The following is a 22404-nucleotide window of genomic DNA, read 5'->3' as shown; positions in this document are numbered from 1 at the left end:
ATTCTTGATTAATAATGTACAATTTTCTTCAAATTGGAAAGTTAAAAGTACCTTTGTAGTGAAAGTACTCCTTTTAATTTGAAATTTAATAAATTTCATTATAACTAATATTTGAATATTTATACTAATGAAATACAACACTAACAGAGATACTTGTGAAGAGTGACAAAAATCAGAAATCATTATTTTTACATAAACATGTATTGCTTATTTTTGAGTCTTAATGTACCTTCCCCAATTATGTATTAATGGATATGTTATAATTACATTTTCATATTTTTTATGGATCAGAGTACTTTAATTATACATGTTAATGATAGTCAACCTGATATAAAAATGAGTGTTGTTTTTGGATGATCCACAAAGTAAATAATTCATGTGAGCTGTACATGACAGAAGAAAATCAAGCACAATTTGCCAAGTTAATATATTGACCATACTCAATAATAAATTGGGAGATAAAGGAAAATCATAATCTCACTTTCTGTGTAACTATAAATAAATTTAAGGCAACAAAATTATTTTCCTGCATTTTTATACTTATTTATTTTATATGTATATTATTTTTATTTTTAACTTAATTTCTTTTTAAATTTCAGATTGCATCATTATTTGCAGTATATGTTGTGGGGTATATTGATATATATAAATTACGGAAGATCATTTATATACACATGGTAATGAATTTTAATTGTTTTTGTTTTGTTTGATCTTAAGATGAACTTCTGACTAATATTTAATTTGCTTATTGTTGAAACTAGTTGTAAAATGACTCTATAACTAAGATAAGGGTTGTTCAAACACTGTAATATAGTTGACAGACCTCATTTTACATAGGCCACCCAGAGAGTTTTAATTTTGGCCATAGTATCTGTTTGAGGATGTATCGAATTTATACTTTATCAATAAAAGCAATTCATGAAAGAAATATGCAACAGTAGTATATTATCTGTGGAGAGCTGTCTGGTAAAATGAAGTATTCATTCACTGGGCATCTACCACTAAGCATGTTGGACAGGTGGGTGACTAGAACTAGAGGCTCTAGCATTCATGTGGCTGGTCTTCTAGTAGTGTGAGGAAGGAGAGAAGACAGAATAAATAATGAGTGTGCTAAAAGGATAAATTAGCATATTGGAGGATGATAAGGATTAAAGAGAATGGGCAGATCAGTAGTGCCAGGGTCACAGGATATAAGATCCAGGTATCAAGTAAAGTGGTCAGGTTGCATCACGTTAAGAAGAAGGAAACTGATCAAGGATTGGAAGGAGGACAGGGTGGTAGCTAATAGATACCACAGAGAAGAATATTCTAGGTTGGTGGAGCAACCAGAGCAAAGGTCCCAAGACTGATGAGTTGATGTTGATGAATTATCTTTTAAAAACATTTGTCTTCTATTATTAATTTATATATATGTATATATATGGTGCTTTCTGATGATCTTTATGTTATTGTAGTATGCCATTATTGCTTTTTAATTCTCTATAGTAGTTGATAAACATAAAAGGACATTTAAGTGTAGGGAAGTTATGGTTATGAACACATTTACAAAATTAACAACTATGAGATTGTCCTCCAAATGAAAAATAGAACCTTGTCATTACTGTGAAGTCCTATGTGACCTATAAATATCTTTCACCTCTCTGAGAGTTAAATGTACTCACTCTTTAAATTGTTATAAGCTTGCTTTCCTTTTAAACTTCACTCTGTATGTAATATACACTCTGTATGTATTCCCAAATAATATATATTTTTATTATTAAATATTAGCATGGGTTTGGTTTGTATAAATGCTTTTCTTTTGAGAATCATGTTTTTACTCAAATTTCTGAGATTTATATTGATGTTCAGATATTTTCACTGCTTTACGTTTTCCATTGTATGAATAAAGTACAATTTATCCATTTTCTTACAGAAGGATATTTAGATTCTTTCCTCTCTACCACCTGTACTTCTTTTTTCATTTATGAATAACATTATATTCTTATTCTTATCTCCTGAGGCATATATATTAAAAAGTTCCTCTGGAGTATTTACCCTGTAGTAGACTTGCTGGGTGGTAAATTATGCACATGTTCAACTCCATAAATACCAAATGATTTTTCTAAAATGATCAAACTACTTCAAATAGCAATGTATAACAGCTCATATTATTCTACATTTAAATTTTTTTTTTGTTCAGTCTGGTTGGTATAAAATGGTATCTAGTGACCTTAATTTACATTTTCTCTCAGTAAAGCTGAACATCTTATGTTTATGGACCTTTGTGTTTCCATTTTTATGATATTCCCATTCAAACCTTCTATCAGTTTTTCTCTTATATTCAAGAGAAAATGCTATCTGTTTTATTCAGAGCAGTATAATCCATTATTTTTGCTTTTATGTTGATGCTCACATTGTTCCGTATTTGTCCAACTGTTTGGACCAGCTTCTCCTTTTATCTTGTCCTCATCATGCTTTGAGCACTTTAAAATGTACTTAGTAAATATGAAGTTTCATGAAATCTGCATCTGCTTAGATGATCCTGTTTTTCCCTCCTTAATCTGCTACTATGGCAAATATGCCATAACTGATTTTCTTTTCTTTTCTTTCTTATTCTTTTATTTTGTAGGTATTGAACTCAGGGACACTTAACCACTGAGCCACATCCTCAATCCTTTTAATATTTTATTAGAGACTGGTTCTCACAGAGTTGCTTAAGGCCTCCCTAAGTTCTGAGGCTGGGTTTGAACTCGGAGATCCTCCTGTCTCAACCTCCTGAGTCACTGGGATTACATGTGTTAGCCACTGTACCAGGCACATGAACTGATTTTTCTAACATTTAAAAACAAAACAAAACAAAAAAAACCTCTTGCTTTTCTGGGCTAGATATATATTGTTGAATTTGATTTGTTCTATAGGATTTTTACATCTCTTTTGGTGAATGGATCCAACAGTAAACTTTTATATATATTTGGTTAATTATTTTTCCAAACCAATTAATACATTTTTTTTTTCAAATCAGAATAAATGGTAAATGTTGAGAGTTGCACAATCATGTAGTCACATAGGCAACTATAGCTGAGTGCTTTGACTCAAAGTTGTAGTTATCAAATTACTGAACTTATACAGATTTAATTTGTAGGTGAACCTTCTTAGGTAAATAATATATAGTTATGTGATTTACTTCTCTGTCTTCACTATTACTTTATAGTTTGTCAATTTCTTTTCTTTATTTTTTAATAATAATAGTAATATATTTATTTGCATATGACATGGAATGTATGTAGACAATTCCAAGGAATCTATAACAGTTACTAAAACCAATGAGTTTAACATAATTCAGGATATAGGATCAATATGCAAACATCAATTCTATTTTCATATTAGCATTGAACAACTTGAAAATGAGTTAAAAGTTTGATTCATAGTACCAAACATCATTAAAAATATATTTAGAAATTTAATAGAAGGTGTTACGTAAAGCAATTCATTTTATGTATTGTTAAAATTTTTTAATTAATTTTTTATTTTTTATTTGTGGCAGTGGAATCCTCAATTTATTATAGCTATAAAAATATAGATTGCCCACAAAAGAATTATTTTTACTTTAAAAAATTGTGATAAAATATATGTAACAGAATTTACCATCTTAAGCACTTTCAGGTATATAGTTCAGAAGAAGTAAGTACATTCATGTATTTTTGCAAGTATCACCAGTCTGTATCTTTAAATCTTTTCATCTTGCAGAACTGAAACTCTGTACCCATTAAACAACAACTCCTTATTCTCCCATCTTTCCAGCCCTTATTGTTTTGTACAGATAGTTTCATAGCCCTAGAAATCCTCTGTGCTCTGCCTATTCACTTTATTCTCACCCCCTACTCCTAGTAACCACTGATCTCTTTATTGTCTCCTTAGTTTTTCTTTTTGCATAGTGCCATATATTCAGAATCACACAATGTATAGATTTTCAGATTGGCTTCTTTCACTTAGTAAAATGCAGTTAAGTTTCCTCCAAGTTTTGATAGCTCATTTCTTCATGGTGCTGAATAGCATTTTGATTATGTGGATGCATCACTGTTTATCCATTCTCCTCCTGAAGGACATTTTGGTTAATCCCATGTTTTGGCAGTTATGAATAAAGCTTTAGTAAACATTTGCCTGCAGGTTTTTATGTAGACATAGAGTTATAATTCACTTGGGTAGATGCCAAAGAAAGTAATTGTTGGATTGTTTGTTAAGAGTATATTTAGTTTTTTAGGAAATTGCCCAACTGTCTTCCAATATAGCCATACCATTTTACATTGTCACTATCAACAAGTGAGAATTCCTGTTGCTCCACATCCTTGCAAGTATTTGGTGGTGTTAGAATTAGGATTTGAGCCATTCTAATAGATATATATGGTATCTTATTGTTGTTTCAGTTTGGATGAACATTTTTTTATATGCTTATTTTCCATTTCTGTATCTTATTTGGTGTGGTATCTGTTAAGGTCTTTGGCCATTTTTTTATTGGGTTTATTATTGTTGAGTTTTAAGAATTCTTTGTATATTTTGGTTAACAGTCTTTTATCAGATATGTCTCTTTCGAATATTTTCTTCCATTTTATGGCTTATCTTCTCATTCTCTTTACATTGACTTTCTCAGAGTAAGAATTTTTTATTTTAATGCAGTTAATTTCATTAATTATTTCTTTTTTTGGAATATATTTTTGATATTATATCTAAGAATTCATAACTGTATCTAAGGTCATCTAGGTTTCTTCCTCTGTTAACTTCTAGGAGTTTTATAGTTTTGTGATGTACATTTAGATCTGTGGTTCATTTTGAATTAGTTTTTGTGAAGGGTTTAAGGCCTATGTCTAGATAGATATATAGTTGGTATGTAGATATCTGCTTGTTCCAGCACTATATGTTGAAAATACTGTTTTTGCTCCATTGTATTATCTTCAATCCTTTGTCAAAGATCTGTTAACTTATTCATGTGTCTTTTTCTAGACTGTATACTTTGTTCTATTGATGTCTGTTTGTCTAGTCGTTCCTTTGTCTGTTCTTTCACCAATCTGACACTGACACTGTCTAGCTTTATAGTAAGCTTAATCAAGTAGTGTCAGTCTTCTGAGTTTTATAAATATAATTTTCTATATATTGTGTTGGTTCTTCTGAGTTTTTTTTAATAACCATATATCTTTAGAATCAGTTTGTTAATATTTGTAAAATAACTTGCTACAATAATGACTATGGTTCTGTTGAATATATAGCTCAAGTTGGATAGAACTGACATCTTGACAATATTGTGTCTTCCTGTCAATAAATATGGAATATCTTTGCGTCTACTTAACTTTAATTTGATATTTTTCATCAGTGTTCTATAGTTTTCCTTGTACAGATCTTTTGCATATTTTGTTGGATATTTACACTTTTTAACTTTTTGTGTTATTAATTTCAAATTCTACTTTGTTCATTGCTGGCATATGGAAAACAGTTGACTTTTGTACAATAACCTGTATCCTGCAACCTTGCATTATTCCCTTACTAGTTCTAGTAGTTCATTGTTGATTCTTTTGAATATTGATTTTGTTGTTTATGTTGAATAATCATGTCATCTGCAAATACAATTTTATTTCTTCCCAAGTTTTATACCTTTTATTCCTTTTCTTACTGAATTATCTTGGGTTTTTAGTATGATATTGAAAAGCAGTAGTGGGTAGGAACCTCTTTGCCTTATTCCTGATCTTGGTAGGAAAGCTTTCAGTTTCACCATTAAGTATGTGCTAGCTATAATTCTTTTAATTTTCTTTATTAAGTTGAGGAAGTTTCCTTCTATTCCTGGTTTACTGAGTTTTTATGATAAATGGGTATTGAAGTTTGTCAGATAATTTTTTTTGCATGCATTGATTGGTCATGTAATTTTTCTTCTTAAACCCATTGATGGATATAAAGTAGTATGTTAATTGGTCTTTGAATGTTGAACCATCCTTGTATACCTGGGATACATTTTATTTGGTTATGTTGTATGATTCTTTATGTGCATTGTTTGATTCAATTTGCTTATATTTTGTTGAAGTTTTTGCATCTGTGTTCATGAGATACTGGCCTATAGTTTTCTTGTAATGTTATTTTCTGATTTGGTTTCAGAGTAATATTGGCCTCATAAAATGAGTTAGGAAATATTTCCTATGCTTCTGGAAGTGAGTGGAGAGAATTGTTTTAGTTTCTTTCTATGAATGAAATGCTCAAAGTGGAACTTTTCCCGTTTCCTGTGTCTTAAACACAAAGTGATTTTCCTCTGATAGTCATTGTGAAGAAGCAGTAGAGCTCTTGGAAATAAAACAAAACTGTAGGCCCTCCCCATGACTAGGTTCACTAGAGTTTTTAACTTGCAAAGTTGTCCATACTAAGCCTTCAGCACTCATCAATTATCTTTTGGGTTTTCCTGCCTCTGCACTGGTTCCCCAAAGAGGTCTATTCATGGTTTCCTGCTCCACTGTGATTTTTTGTGATTTTCTGTATTTACCTGTCTGTCTCTCTCCTTTTGGCCTTCATTTGCCCTGTGATCTCACTTCTCTGTCAGATATAAAAAGAATTGTTGGTTGGCTAGTGTTTTTATTTGTTCTCAGTAAGCTTCTTATATGCAGTACTCTGATTTTGGTTTTGGTTTACATTTTCCTGATAATTAGTTATATTGAGCAACTTTTTATGGGCTTCTTGGTAACTTATACATTTTTCTGTCCTTTGCTTGTTTTTGAATAGATTTGTGTGTGTGTGTGTGTGTGTCTGTGTATGTGTGTGTGTTGCATTTTCTGGATATTAACCCTTATCATATATATAATTGCAAGTATTTTCTCCCAACATTTTAATAATACTGTCTTCTAATCCATGAACATAGGATGTCTTTCCATTATTTCTGTCTTCTGAATTTATTTCAGCATTGTTTGGTACCTTTCATTTTATGAATCTTGTACCTCCTAAGTCAATTACTGAGTATCTTATTCTTTTTGATAGCATTTTTATAAAATAATTATTTTCTAAATTTTCTTTTCAAATTGTTCAATGTCAGTGTACAGAAATTCAACTGATTTTTGTGTGTTGACTTTGTACCATGATACTTTGCTGAATTTTTAACAATATTTCTGTGTAGCCTTTAGAATTATTTCCATATTAAATACAGTTATTTGTAAATAAAGATAATTTTACTGCTTTCATTCCAATTTTAATGCCTTCTGTTTCTTTTTATACCTTGATTTGGCAAAGAATCAGGATACAAAATTGATACACAAAAATCGGTTTACACCTTACATATAATACCTGCCTATACCAATCCTCTGAGATTTTTTCTGTTTTGTTTTCCTGATAAGCTCTATTTCTCAGAAAATATTTTCCCTCTTTTTATGGACAAAATTTCACCTCTGTTTGCTCAAGCCAAAAGCTTTTCTCCTTTTCTCCTCTTCCTGTACATCCTACATCCAAGTATTAGTTCTTTCTTTCCAAATATGTCCAGAGTATAATCACTTCTCTCCAATGCTACTGTTAGAATCCTGACCATAAAATCAAAGCAACAAAACACTGGTAAGAGAAATTAGGAAAACAAATTGTTTAAAGCTTGTTTTTCAGTTCTGAGCTCTTTCCTCTGTTATTAGCATTCTCCCTTTTCAATACTCCCTATTCAACTCCTTCCTTCTGATCTTCTTACTTTCTAGTCCAGGTCCTGAAGCACTTGGCACTTTATATCTGGAGGCTCCAACTGGTGATTGAAATTGAGATCATGTGATTTAATTTTCATAATTTTTAAAACAAAGACAGAATTATGTTTTTCATATTTAATAACTCTGAGACATTTATCTCAGTAAAAGCCTATACGCCAATTCTGATCAATGAATGGTTAAGATAATTTTCAGTTTTTTTAAAAATAAGTTAGTGTATATTTTACTAACTTCAACCCCAATATTTCTTGAGACATTTAGAGCTTCCTTTTTCAGTACTGTCATATTTTCTTGGCATTGTTTTGCTTGATTCTTGGCCATAAGTGTATATTATTTTCCTAAACTTTGCAAGTTGATTGGAGAAACACTTGCACTAGGAATAAGCAATTCAAACACACACACACATAAAACAACATAAACAGGGAATAAGGAACAAGATGCTATATCTTTTCTACTATTTCAAGAATGAGAAAGCCAGCACAGTGGTGCACACCTATAATCCCAGCAACTCAGGAGGCTGAGGCAAGAAAGTTGCAAGTTCAAGGCCAGCCTCAGCAACTTAACCAAGAGCCTCAGAAACCCAATGAGAACCTGTCTTAAAATTTTAGGAGAAGAAAAAATTGAAAAGGGCCAAGGATGTCTTTCAGTGTTAAAATGTAAAGTGTTCATTCTCAGTACCCCCCCCCAAAAAAAAGCATTAAAAAAGGAAAATGAAACAATGACATAACTTTTTACCTTATAAGGTTGGAAAGTTTTTTTTTTTTTTTAAATAAGACAAAATAAGATAATGTGAGCCAGAGCATGTATCTACAGGAAATCTCTTATCCTCTTAATGGGGCTGTAAATTGGCACAATCATTTGATAAAGCAATTTGTCAGTATTATTTTTCAGATTTGTGTATCCTTGATCCATCAATTCTACTTCTGGTAATTTGTCTACAAATGTATTTTGCACATAAAATGTATACTCAAAGATGTTTATCATAGCATGTTTGTAATAGGAAAAACAAACAAAATAGAACCGAAAGCCAATGATCAGAGGACCAGTTAAATAAATTGTGGGACATCTATAGAGTGAACACAAAATTTTCTAAAATTTTATTTACTTATTTATTTTTGTGCCAGGGATTGAACCTAGGAGAGCTTAATCATTGAGTCACTTCCCCGGACCTTTTTATTTATTTATTTATTTGTAATTTATTTTACTATTGAGACAGGTTCTTAATAAGTTGCTTAGAGCTTTGCTAAATTGCTGAGACTGACCTTGAACTTGCAATCCTTCTGCCTTAGCCTCCTGTCACTGATATTATAGGCATGTGCCATCACACTTGGCTCTTTCCTCAATTCTTAAACAGAATAAACTAGATTGGCTTGGATTAATGTGTAAAACTCTCTGAAACATAGTAAGAGTAAAAGCAAAACATAGTTACCTTATGAATAGATTCTCATTTGTGGCTTTTAAACAAAATGGAAAATAGAATTTATTCATTTCAGTGCCAGAAAAATGCATGAAAACCATTGTGCACAGTGTGATGTGCTGTTTTTATTATATATTCCGGTTTGAATTTTGCTTATCATGGACATATGCAATTTTCACAATGAAGAATCAGTGATTCTCTGAATTAATTATTTCTTTTTTTGGATTTTTTCCAGATTTCTCTTGCACTTTGTTTTGTTTTGATGTTTGGGAACTCAATGTTGTTAACATCCTATTACGCTTCCTCTTTGGTAATTATTTGGGTAAGTGTTCCTTGGCTGTTTTTTAATTTAGTGGTATCAGTTTCTTTATCACTGGCTTGGGATCCATGAGGGTACAAGTTTGTTTTTCTTTTCTTTTTTTCTTTCTTTTTTTTTTCAGTTTCATTCTAAATAAGAAGTCATCTCTTCCAGAGGTAGTTGTGACTTTTTTTCCCATGGGTTTCACTATTACAGTGTTTTGCAAACCTAAGTTATTCCTTATATCTAAAATATATGCATTTTAGGATAGGCCAGTTTCTTGAAGACAAAAGCATATTGCATTGTCTTAATTGGAATATGTTCTACTTTTTGAATAATCATTTGAATTACTCTAGATTATGTTGGTTTTCTTGATTTCTAGAACCCATTAACAAATTTGGAGTCTCCTATGTCGTCATCCCATTGTACAAATAATAATTATTTACAAACTAGAACCCATCAATACATTTGTAGCTCCTAATGTTTATCCCATTTTACAAATAATAATTATAAAAAAGCCCATTTTCAAAAAATATTCCTCTTCCTAATCTGGGCTCCTACCCTTTTTAGATGTGTGACTTGAGTGTATTTAGCCACAAAAATAGTAATATAATATAGTAATACTATGTGGAAAATCAATAGCATGTTCTATGCAGTGTTTTCAACAAAAGTCATTAACTGAGTTGTTGTGCTTTTGGCAGTAATGAGTTTAGTTCTTAAAATCAGTATACTCTATAATTAGGAAATGTGACACTATACTCACTTCTATAAATTACCTGCCTACGTTAGCAAATGTTGCTGTTCCTTAAGATAAAATATATAATTCCTTGTACTTGTGTACAGGGAAGTCATTGAATTGAATATTGCATGTGAATACAATCTCATCTAAATTCATTTTGTAAGAAATTTCTTTTGAGTTCACTTGAGCTTCGACAGTGTGTCAGGTACACTTCTAGATGATTGACACTGACATTGTCTTAGGTATGAATTAAGCAGATTTATGTGTACTTTTTACATGGTATATATAAATAATACTAACAGTTAATAGAATATTGTATATTTATGTATATTTGCCTGTGTATTGTTGTGTAATGATTTTGAAACCTGAATTGTATCACTTTTCTCAAATGCTCAGAAAACTTCTGAAATGACTTAATTTGGATTCAAATATATGTGTTTTGGTATCTAATTATATTTGCCAAGTTTCAATTAGGTTTTGTTCTCTAAAGGTGATATACTTTGGGAGTTCATGTACTTGGAAAGACTTTAGATTTGTCAGAGAAGTATTTAGTTGATCCAGTAAAATCACATTTGTGCTCCCAGGAGCCAGTAATTTTTAGTTTAAGTAAAATCTTATTCCTATATGACTGCTGCCTAAAATTCTGCATTTGTTACTTGCTTCTTGGTTCTTAGGTAAATCAGATATGTAAAAACAATCTTAGAAATTTCTATCTAGTGATTCTGTTTTCAATTTTGCAGAGTTACTAACTGACCTAATCTTTGGATATAATAAAGGCTATGTTTTGAAATTACTGACTACAGAAATGAGTATATAGTAATACTATGTGGAAAATCAACAGTGTGCTGAATCTTAGATGCTTAAGAGTCTATTTAGAATAATTATTTGTTTCTTGAAATTCTATTAACTATTATTTTCTCTATTCAGGGCATGCTGGCATTGAAACCACATTTTGTGAAAATAAATGTGTCTGAGCTTAGTTTATGGGTAAGAATCAGTCTATTTTAATGCATATGTTTTTTTCTTTAAAATATTTTGGTTTTATGTTTTACTTTTTTTATTATTAAAGTTTTATGGTTATAATAGGAGTAGTTGGGTTCATCCCGACAAACTCATATATGCATGGAAATAGATTTCATTTCATGATCCCCCCTTTTCTTTCCTTTTTTCCTTCCTGTCCTCCCTCCCTTCTCCCATTCTCCTTCCTCTACTCTACTAGACTTCCTTTCACCCATGTATTAATTTATATTTGATTGGTTCTTTATGTTATCCTCTCCTTCCCTCCCCCTTCCCTTTATTTTACTCTAGATTCTACATATAAGAGAAAACATTTGACCTTTGAATTTTATGTTTTACCTTTAATATATCTTACAGTTTTGTTATATTTTAAGACTCACTATTAATGTACCACTTTGCCCTTTTCATGAAGCAAGTTAAGATTAGTCTGGGATAGGTAAAAAGTTCCAGTTTTATTATCCACATTTCTTTTGAGAAATGGCACATGTATAAGTAATCTCCATAGAAGGAGAATCATACAAAGCCCCAGTAATTAATTTTTGTTAATAAAATTGTAAGTATATATTTTCACTTGTAGCTAGTGTCCCTCATTTTGGAGCACCATGCTTTATTTAAAATTGAGATACATTTTGCAGCATTTTCTTTTAGAGACATTTAAAGCTTTAGGCTATAGAATTTGAAGCATCAAAGTTCATTTTGTTTCTTTTTAAATTATTTATTCATTCACTTATTTTGTAGATTATCCAAGGATGTCTTTGGTTGTTTGGAACCATTATACTCAAATATTTGACATCTAGAATCTTTGGGATTGCAGATGATGTAAGTTTTCACTTAAACTTAAAAGACGCGTGAGAAGACTCAAAACAGGCTGAGAATGAAATTTTTGAGTTATTAAAGTGCCACTATTTAAACCTAATTCTAGGTGAAGTCTATTCACCCATTTTTTAATTATTTAATATGATAGAAAGCAAATGTGATTACGTGTATAGTTTTTATTCTCCAGAATTAATCTTGGCATAATTCTTTTGTATCTTTTTATATCTTCTACATCACAAATATTTAAATATTTAATACAAGGAAACAGTAGAGATTAAAGCCCAGATTTTAAGGTCTGTGGAGCCACTGACTTTTTAATTATCCCCTTTTGTAACAGATAAAGATGCTATCTTCAGAGCTTCAACTGGAGATCCTCACTGCTCCCACTTTGAGTTTTCTGGTCAATGTTGTGAATGCTCTATTTATAAGCCATTGTAGGTAATTTAGTCTAAGTTAGGCTTCTTAATAGAGGTTTTGTTTGCTTTGATGTTTGACTATGAGAAAAATTAAAATGATAAGTTTTCTGTTTTGTAACTTTCTAGAGGCTTTAAAACTTCTGCTTTGTAAACCAGTTGTTCTTTTCAGCAAAGTGCAGCCTTTAAGTTTATGAGCTCTGGTGTCAGACAGACCTAGGTTTAAATCCTAATTGTCCTGTTTTTACTTGTGAGAGCTCAGGCAATAAGTATAAAGTTTTTGTGCAGAATAACATGGGGTCAGTACTTCATAAATATTAGTTGTTGTTATCATTATTATTTTATATTACTGTTGCTATTGTCATTTATTATCATTGTTTATCATAAACATTTATACACACACACCATATCTTCATCCATTCACCCTTAAGTGTAAAATTAAGTTGTTTCCATATCTGAGGTGTTGTTAGTAGTGCTGCTATGAATGAACATGGTTGCAGGTATCTCTTCATTAGTTATTTTTCTATGGTTGGTCTAGGGATTATAATATGCATCTTAATGTATAACAATCTACTTTAGGCTAATACTGACTTAATTCAGGAAAACTATATAGTGCCTTGGCACAAGTTTATCTCCACTTTCTCCCCACTCTTATGTATTATTATGTACATCATCTATATGTAAGTGCCAACAACATAGTTATGATTATTGCATTATATGATCTTGTGTCTTTCAGAAATTGAAAGAACAAAAGTGTTTATATTGCCTTTTGTATTTATCCACATTTTTGCCATTTTTATTGTACTTAATTTCTTCCTGTGAACATGAGTTACTGCCGATTTCATTTTCTTTTAGCCTGTGGAATTTCCTTTACTAATTCTAGTCAGGCAGGTCTATAGCAGTGGATTCTCTCAGGTTTTTTTTTTTCTCTTCTGATGTTTTTATTTACCTTTATTTTTAAAGACTCATTTTGCTATATGTAAGATTATTGGTTGACAGTTATTTTCTTTCAGAACTCCGACCCCCATTTTTCTCTGAGAAGCCAATTAATATTATCTTATAAATATTAATGAAGTTAATAAAATAATATCAGTCAATCAGTATTTCCCCTATACATGATGAGTTGTTTTTCTGTTGTTGCTTTCGAGATTTTCTTTCTCTTTCACATTTAAACGTTTGAGTACGATATGTCTGAATGTGGATCTTTTGTTCATCTTTCTAGATGTTTATTGAATTTCTATAAGTTACAATTTTTCATTTGAATTAGGAAGATTTTGGTCATTATTTTTTCAAACATTGTTCATTTTTTAATGTCTCCATTAACATGTTTATGTGCTTAATATTCCGTTTCTGAGGCTTTGTTTGTTTTTCTTTCTTTTTTTTCCCCTCTATGTTCTGTCTGTCTGCCGGTATTTATTTATTTACTTACTTTGGTACTGGGGTGTGTCTTAGCACTCTACCACTTAGCTACATCCCCAGTCCATGTTTTATTTTTTATTTTGAGAAGGGGTCTTGCTAGGTTGCCCAGGCTGGCTTTGAACTGGAATCCTCCTGCCTCAGTAACCTAAGTAGCTAAAATTATAGGCATGCACCTTACTCTCAGCTTGTTTGTTTTTCTTTAGTCTCTTTATTTCTAATTTTCAGACTGGATAATTTCTATTAACCTGTCTTTAAGTTTATTGATTATACTGCCTTTTGACACTGGCTGTTCCGCCCATCCTGTGAAGTGTCCATTTCAGTTATACATTTTAACTCTTGAGTTTTCATTTATCAAAATTTCTATTTCCTCTTGAAATTTGCTATTTTCTGAGTCATTAGCATAATGTTTTAATTTTTAATGTGATTTTAAAAAATTTCACATATTTGTAATTTGTAATTGCCACTTTGAAGTTTTTGTCTGCTAAGTATAATATCTGAGCCTTCTCAGAGTCACTGATTTTTTTTTTTTTTTTGGTGGCACTGGGGATTGAACCCAGGGCCTATGCATGTGATGCAAACACTACCAACTGAGCTATATCTCCAGCCCTCAGAGTCAGTTTTTATTGATGAATTTTTTTCCTGAATATGTATCAGACTTTTCTATTCATTTGCATGTCTCACTAAGTTTTCCAAAACCGGGATATTTTATTTTATTTTTATTTATAAGTTCTTTCTTTCTTTCTTTCTTTCTTTTTCTTTCTTTCTTTCTTCCTTCCTTCCTTCCTTCCTTCCTTCCTTCCTTTCTTCCTTCTTTCCTTTCCTTTCCTTTCCTTTCCTTTCCCTTCCCCTTCCCCTTCCCCTTCCCCTTCCCCTTTCCCTTTCCCCTTCCCCTTTCCCCTTTCCCCTTTCCCCTTTCCCCTTTCCCCTTTCCCCTTTTCTTTCTTTCTTTCTTTCTTTCTTTCTTTCTTTCTTTCTTTCTTTCTTTCTTTCTTTCTTTCTTTCTTTCTTTTCTTTCTTTCTTTCTTTCTCTCTCTCTCTCTCTCTCTCTCTCTCTCTCTCTTTCTTTCTCTCTTTCTTTCTCTCTTTCTTTCTCTCTTTCTTTCTTTCTTTCTTTCTTTCTTGTACTGGGGATTGAACCCAGAGGCTTGAGCATGCTAGGAAAATATTCTACCATTGAAGTATATACTCACTGAGACCCTGTCTCAAAATAAAATTTTGAAAAATAATTGGGGATGTATATACTTCAGTGGTACACTGTTTCTGGTTTTTGTTTTTGTTTTATTACTGTTTTTTAGCCTGACTTTCTAGATGTCACTCTCCTGTCTGTATAAATTAGTGTTCAGCCAGTAATCAGAATTGTAGCTCAGATATCTTGAAGCAGTATATCTTTTGCTCTTTCCTGATGGATCTGAATGTGAGTTGGTGAGCAAATTCAGAGTGCAGATTGGGTTTTTTGGTTTGTTTGTTTTTGTTTTTATTATTATTGTTGTAGGGATTGAACCCTGGGGCATTTAACTATTGAGCCACATCCCCAGCTCTTATTTTTTCTTTTGAGACAGGGTCTCATTAAGTTGCTGAGGCTGGCTTTGAGCTTGCAATCCTCCTGCCTCAGCCTGCTGAGCTGCTGGGATCATAAGTATGAACCTCTGTGCTGCAGACTGTTTTTGAGTGTGTTGCAGTGTTTCCTAGCTTGATACTTACTAAGAAGCGCTACAAGACTCAGCATATAGTCATACTCATGACAATTATTTATTATAGTGTCGGGGAAAAGGCACAAGTCATGGGTTGGGGAGGAAACCAAGTAGAAACTTCTAACATTTCCCTACTAGCTATGCGATGCCCTTAGATTTTCCAGCAATGAGTTGTGACAAAATGCATGAAATATTATCTACCAGGGAAACTATAAAGACTTCAATGCCCAAGGATTTTACTGGGGGATGGTCATGTTGGCGTCCTTGCCTACCACATATCAAAATTCCAGACTCCTAGAAGGAATGTAGGTTTTCATAAATAAATAAACCACATTATTAGTATACATCAGGTATAATAAGTCACTCTTACTGGTTATAGCAGTGGGAACTCTTCTAAAATCCAGGTGGCCAACTTGCAAGCAGATTTTTCAAAGGGTCACATTTAGGCCTTTTTGGCCAAATAACTCGTTTCTGTCCCATTTTTTCCTACCTGTCATGCCTTCTTGGGTCTTTACTGAATGTGCATGTCACTTTACATCCTGCCAGCCAAAGACTCATGGAGAGTTAGGGGTCTCTTGGATCTCCTCTGGGCATGTATGCAGGTTTCCAGTCCTCCAGGGATATGAAAACTTATCTGTGGCCATGATGGTTACCTTATTTCCAGTTTCTTTCTTTAGAATTTCTGACTAGTCTGACAGTCCTCTGTTTACCTCATTGGGATTGCAACCTAGGCTCTGACAGGAAGAAAGTCTTTTGCCTTTTATTTCTTACTGAGTTTACTGCTTTTACAGATAATACCTCTGAACTCAGGTGTGATTTTGCTCTGTGCCCAAATCAATGCAGCTTCTTCCAGGTGAAGTTTTGGTTTCTTCCTGGCCAGCTCTACCTGGTAGGACATTGCACTGACTGATCTGGGAAGGTGGTGGTGGAACTGATGGTGAGTGGGGCAGCCTAGGCAGGAAAGCAGCATCCTACAGTTCTTACCAAAGTTTGAGTGTTTTTAAACCACTGAATAATTCTCAGTGGGTTGTTTCCTTTTGGTTGATTTCTAGAACCTGATATGATTGGTAGTGGCAATTTTGTTCAATTTTATGTTGTTTGGGGGAGGGTATTTACCTGTTTTTTTTTTTTTTTTTTTTTACCTCTTCCATGTCTGAAAATCCCACATTGACCGATATTTGACTTTGATCTGGCCTTGTATTCCTGGGATAAACCTTACTTGCTCACATTGTGCTATTCTTATATATTGCTGGATTTTCTAGGCTCATATTTTTATACAATTTGCCTATATTCATGATGATTAGTAATAGTTTCTTTTCTTATAATGATTTTGTCTGGTTTTGGTTTTAGAGTAATAACCCCATAAAATTGTGGGAATATGTTTAGTTCCCTTGTTTTTAGAGAGAATTTCTATAGAATTGATATTTCTTCCTTATATTAGGTAAAATTCAATATTGAAAGCCCTTAGGGCTGGGAGTTTTCTTTATGAGTAGGTTTTTCACTTCAATTTCAACATCTTTAGGAAACTTTCTAATTCATATGGAGTAAGCTTTGATAATTTAGTTGAACTTTTTAAAAACATTATTCAATATAATTAGGTTTAAAAATTACTGAAATTTTTGCATATGTGCATATATGGGAAATGTACACTTACGTATTTATTAACTTCTGAAAATTTACAAGTTTTTATTTTCTAATGTGACAGATAACATTGTATTATGTTCAACTTGATGTTTTGGAATATATATTTATATTGATATGTATGCATATATATATATACATATATGTGTTAACTTAAATAACTAGATTTAACCATTTCATTTTATATGTGTGTGTATGTATATATGTGTCTAAGTATATACATATAAATGTACATACACTATACATTATTATATCATTAGCATTTTTGTGCTAAGAGTACTTAAAAACACCCTATTTGCATTTTTCAAAAGTATGATAAACTGTCATTAACTCTAATCACCTTGCTGTAATACATCTCCTGAGTTCATTCCTCCTATCTGTTACTGTTTTCTGATCAGTGATGCAATAAAACATTTCTCCTACCACCCTTCTCCCTTCTGCTCTCTGCAGCCTCTGGGAATCACTCTTCTACTTCTGTGATAACAGTTTTTTTAGATTCTCATATGAATGAGATCAAACTTGAGGGAACACTTACCTTTTTTGTTGTCACTGCCCTTATTTTCTGGTAAATGGTTTAAAGCTAAAAATTTACTATAAGTAGTACTTTTTTGTGTATTTTACAAATTGATCATTTCATGATTGTCTTTAATCTAAAAAGTATTACATTTTATGTTGTTTGGTTTCTAAACAATATGATTTTAAAAGCCATCCTAGTTATTTTCTAGTTTTATTGCATTAATCATCAGGAAAAAAAATTATTAATATTTTGGAATCAGCTAAATAAATGGTATAAGAACACTTAAAAATTTTTACAGTGTTAAAGGAAAATGTGTATGATCTCTTTGTGAAGTTCATATTCTGTAGTGTTTATGAGCTAATTAATTATATTATTCAAATTTTATGTTAATTTTGTCAGCATTTTCTGTTCTAGGCAGCAGGGTTTAACATTTCCAATGAATACTGTCAGCTTATCCGTTTCTTTCTACAGCTTTGTCAGTTTTTTTTAATATATTTTGACTAGATGGTTATTTCCAAATATGTTCATGATGTGTATAATTTTGCTTTGCTGATCATTTTACTAGCTCATAATATTATTCATTGTCTCTTTTTACATATTTTTGCTTGAATTTAGTTTTGTGAGATATTATAATAACAAACCTAGATTTCTTTGTTTCAAATTTATCTGATTTATCTTCTTCTATTCTCTGTTTTCAACTTTTCTATCTCTAAGTATATCTTTTGTAGAAAACATAATAGTGGATTTATTTCCTTAATCCCAATTTGAGCATCTGTCCTTTAATTAGTGAATTTAATCTCTTTGCATATGTGGCAGTTAACATAATAGTAGGGTCATTTTCTTCCATTTTATTTGGGATTTGTTTTCTTTTGCTATTTTAGGTGCCATATATCCTCCCTACTGATTGCTTAAACTTATCACCATACATGTCTTCCCTCAGCAAGACAGAGTGTTTTGCAGTGCATCATCACATTCCTACCACACTTCAGTTTCTATTCTCACTCTGTTCCTCTCCTTCATGTAGATGTCATGTGAATTTTAGGTTTGGTGTGTCTTAGATATAACTTCCCCTCTTTTCTTTTGTCTTTGCTTTTTTAGACAATAATGAACGTTGGCAATTTTAGATAGTAATGAAGTTTGGCAATTGTTTTTGTCTTCAAGCCCTAGTTTTCTCATTTATAAATTGAAAATAATCCCACCTCCCTTGTCTTGCTTTTTGTGGGCAGTTGTAAGTGAGTGCATTTGGTAATGTGAAGAATTACATGAGGGTTGGTTATTGGTCAAAAGGTACTTTTACTCCAACACCTTACCATTTTATTTTCTTCACGTAGTCTTTTTTAAATCCCATTTCCAGAGTTCAGAATTAATATTTTCCCTTCTTCACTCCATAGCCTAGGTTCCTGTATGATGGACTTAAGTCTGTCTGAGTTCCAAAGCTCATACTTCCTGGTTGGCTTCACCAGGTTTAGCACAGTGACAGGAAAACCCAGTAAGAAGCCTTTGGTACATTGATGAGAGTGGAAGGTGGGATGGTGTTGGAGCTATCATTGATCAGCAAAAAAAGGGGCTGCTGTGAGAGGGAATAGCACTTAACGACAACAGAACATTCTAGTATGGGAAGAGTGAGCTCTGTAATGCAGTAAAAACTATTTGTAAATACTTGTATGACAATAATTGGTTTAATGTAATGGTTCCTCACTTTATTTCTTAATAGGCTCATATTGGCAACTTATTAACATCAAAATTCTTCAGTTATAAGGATTTTGATACTTTATTGTATACCTGTGCAGCAGAGTTCGACTTTATGGAAAAGGAGGTAAGATGTGATTTCTAGTTTTCTTTCAATGGATTTTAGCCCCTGTATTTTTCATTAAGGGTTCCCTGTTATTTCAGATTCTATATGTGCTGTTATCTCAGTTTAAAGGAAAAGGAAAATCTGGCAGCTAAAAGGAAGATGTTTCTATTTACATTAGTACAGCTCCCTGAAATATATGGTCTCTTTTTTGGTAATTTCGAAATATGCATTCAGACTAGCCACAGTTTTTTGGATGAGTAAACACAGGGGCATTTTCAAGTTCTGTCTTTTTAGTGACAGCCGTCTCAAGCTTTTACATTTCCATTCATTTTGTGGTGGTTTGAATGATCTCATTGCTTTTAAATATCATTGAGCACAGGTTTTCATTCCAACAATGTTTCTCTTTCTAAAACTTTCTTCAGATGTTTAGAAGGAAACCAGAGTAGGTTAGTGGATTTGAGATAGAAGTCTGCAATATTACTTAATGGTCTTGAACAAGTGAATCTCATTCTTTGTGTTAGAGTTTACTAGTTTCTAGTGGCACACTACAAACAGATATTGTGAAGATAAAATGAGATGTTATAGAAAGTATTTTTGGTATTTTAAGTAAAATATTATTTGGGAATACTTTATAAGCTGGTTTGGTTCAATAAACATGCATATATTTGCGATTTAAACACCACCAATGTGGCACTGATTTCTTGAATTTTATTATCTGTTACACATTTTCTATTCAGGCTGTATGTATGAATGTATTAAATTGGCCAAAGGTGGTGGGTGTGTTGGCACATGTCTATAATCCCAGAAGATGGGGAGGCTGAAGCAGGAGGACTGTGAATTCAAAGCCAGCCTCGGCAAAAGCGAGGTGCTAAGCAACTCAGTGAGATCTTGTCTCTAAATAAAATATAAAATAGTGCTTAGGATGTGGCTCGGTGGTCAAATGCCCCTGAATTCAATCCCTGGTACCAAAAAAAAAAAAAAAAATGGCCAACAGTATTTTATGAACATACTTGTTTCCTCTGCAGTACCACTGTGTTATCCCATTGTCCTGAGTTCCAAACCAGTGGACCATAGTGCAAACTTACCCACCAGCTGTTCTGTGCTGAGTATATCCTGAAGATGTCCAGCTTACTCCAGTTGGTCTTTCAGTTTTCATTTATTGTGTTTATGGTTTTGACACATAATGGCTGGTAAAAGTTTTATGAATGATGGTGTTGAACCTGCTGAAAGAATCAAAAGAGTATCTTGTACTCTTTACAAGATAAAATTAAAATACATATTCACAGAAGGTAAAGCCTCCTTCAGGGAAGTGGCAAAGGAAATAGAAGGTAAACTCCTTCTTCTCCACACCAGTGGAGAAGTAGGATATGGTAGAAGTCCCTTAATATTATTAAAGACATCATATGTGCCACTACAACCTGAGAGTATTAATTAGTTCTGTGATGAAGCAAATTGTTTACCAAGGCATAGCAGACTTCAGTCAACTTGAAGCAAACAGAAAAGCTGTTGGCAGCATGCTATTCCCCATCTCCATGGGTATCTGAATTCAGGAACTGTGCTTCTGAGACACAGTCCTGAGGTGCCATCTTAGGGAATGTATATCCATACAGTGCGGAGGAAGGACAGTTTTAGCAAGTTATTCCCTATTATGGTACCATACTAACATGTAATGTTTGAGATGTATTATGGAGTGAATAAAATGGTAGGATATTATTTACCTATAATTAACACACAAAGTATAAGAGATCAAAATTTAACACTGGTTTGGGGTGGGGAGATAATAGAGAGGTACACAGTATTATAATGTGTAGAGGCTTTGTTATTAAAAACATTTTTGTAGTTTTTTATTTGTTATTAAAGCAAATGTAAAAATATCTTTGTGTTTCCTTCATAAATATTTGTCATATGTATATTTTTTGTGAGTTGGGGGGGGATGAATGAATCAAAAAAGATTGTGCATACCCCCCACAAAATACACAGGGAAGCTTGATCCACTTAAAGGCTCTCTACTTAATCTCAGATGAGTAGTAAGCAAGTAGCATGCAAAAAATGAAAAGCAATCTCTGCTCACATTTCACACTTACAAGTATTTGGGAACTGTATTTTAGTGTTTCCAACTCAATGCTTTGGTGAAATTTGTTTCTATCGAAATGCACCTTCATTTTTATGATGAGAGTCAGTAGTAGATTGGACCTTTGATAGGTGGAATGTTCATATTTCTCTTCTTATGCATTTAGAAATTTACCTGTTTCATTATTTGAAATAATTTTATTCAGTGAAACTATATTTCCATCTAATAAAGCATCTCTCTCAATTGCAGACTCCGCTGAGATATACAAAGACTTTGTTGCTCCCAGCTGTACTTGTAGTATTCATTGCAATTGTTAGAAAGGTATGCATGTACTTTAGATCTCTTTCTTACAATAAAATATTCACTTGTTTTTGCATAATACTTGCATATATTTGGCTATTTAATAATCAGTGTTTTGTATTGATTTATTGAAACATTCTATATTTTCTTATTAATAGCCTTTGATGAATGTTTATGAATCTTAAAAATATTTTGTTCTCTGCTACTGTAACATAGACATAGGAACAGGGTGACAAGTTTGATAGTCATCTAGTTTTGGAAGACATGATCAGAGACTGTATTAACCCAGACACAAGTTAGTTTTGTCTATGCAAATTATTACTTTTAACTTCTATGTAATATTTCCCTCAAAATATTTAACATATACCTTTCTAGATGATTTGATTAGTGTCAGTGACTTTTGAATTGTCTTTATTCAAAAGAAAAAAGAATTAACAATGTACTGATAAGCTAGATAACGTTTAGGCTTCCAGGTTGGCTTTGATAATGCAATTCTAAGCCCACATGTAAACCAAGCCCAAGAGGGTCCAGTCTTCAGGGAAGAACAGGTATGATACTCTCAATTTTTTTAGTAATTTGTAAACACTG

At 32.3% G+C, this 22404-nt stretch overlaps 1 protein-coding gene across 2 annotated transcripts in view; it reads left to right on the top strand.

Moving 5' to 3' along the window:
* Dpy19l1 (dpy-19 like C-mannosyltransferase 1) overlaps nt 1–22404 on the top strand; it is a 95873-nt gene that overhangs the window by 56802 nt on the left and 16667 nt on the right. For both annotated transcript variants that reach the window (XM_026387637.2, XM_077796779.1), the window contains exons 10-15: nt 600–677; nt 9335–9421; nt 11064–11123; nt 11892–11972; nt 19365–19466; nt 21766–21837. In XM_026387637.2, the coding sequence (XP_026243422.2) occupies nt 600–677; nt 9335–9421; nt 11064–11123; nt 11892–11972; nt 19365–19466; nt 21766–21837 (480 nt within the window). The remainder of the gene's footprint in view (nt 1–599; nt 678–9334; nt 9422–11063; nt 11124–11891; nt 11973–19364; nt 19467–21765; nt 21838–22404) is intronic.

The sequence above is a fragment of the Urocitellus parryii genome, chromosome 3, assembly GCF_045843805.1.
Source record: "Urocitellus parryii isolate mUroPar1 chromosome 3, mUroPar1.hap1, whole genome shotgun sequence".
Taxonomy (NCBI): Eukaryota; Metazoa; Chordata; class Mammalia; order Rodentia; family Sciuridae; genus Urocitellus; species Urocitellus parryii.
This window is presented reverse-complemented; position numbering and strand designations above follow the sequence as displayed.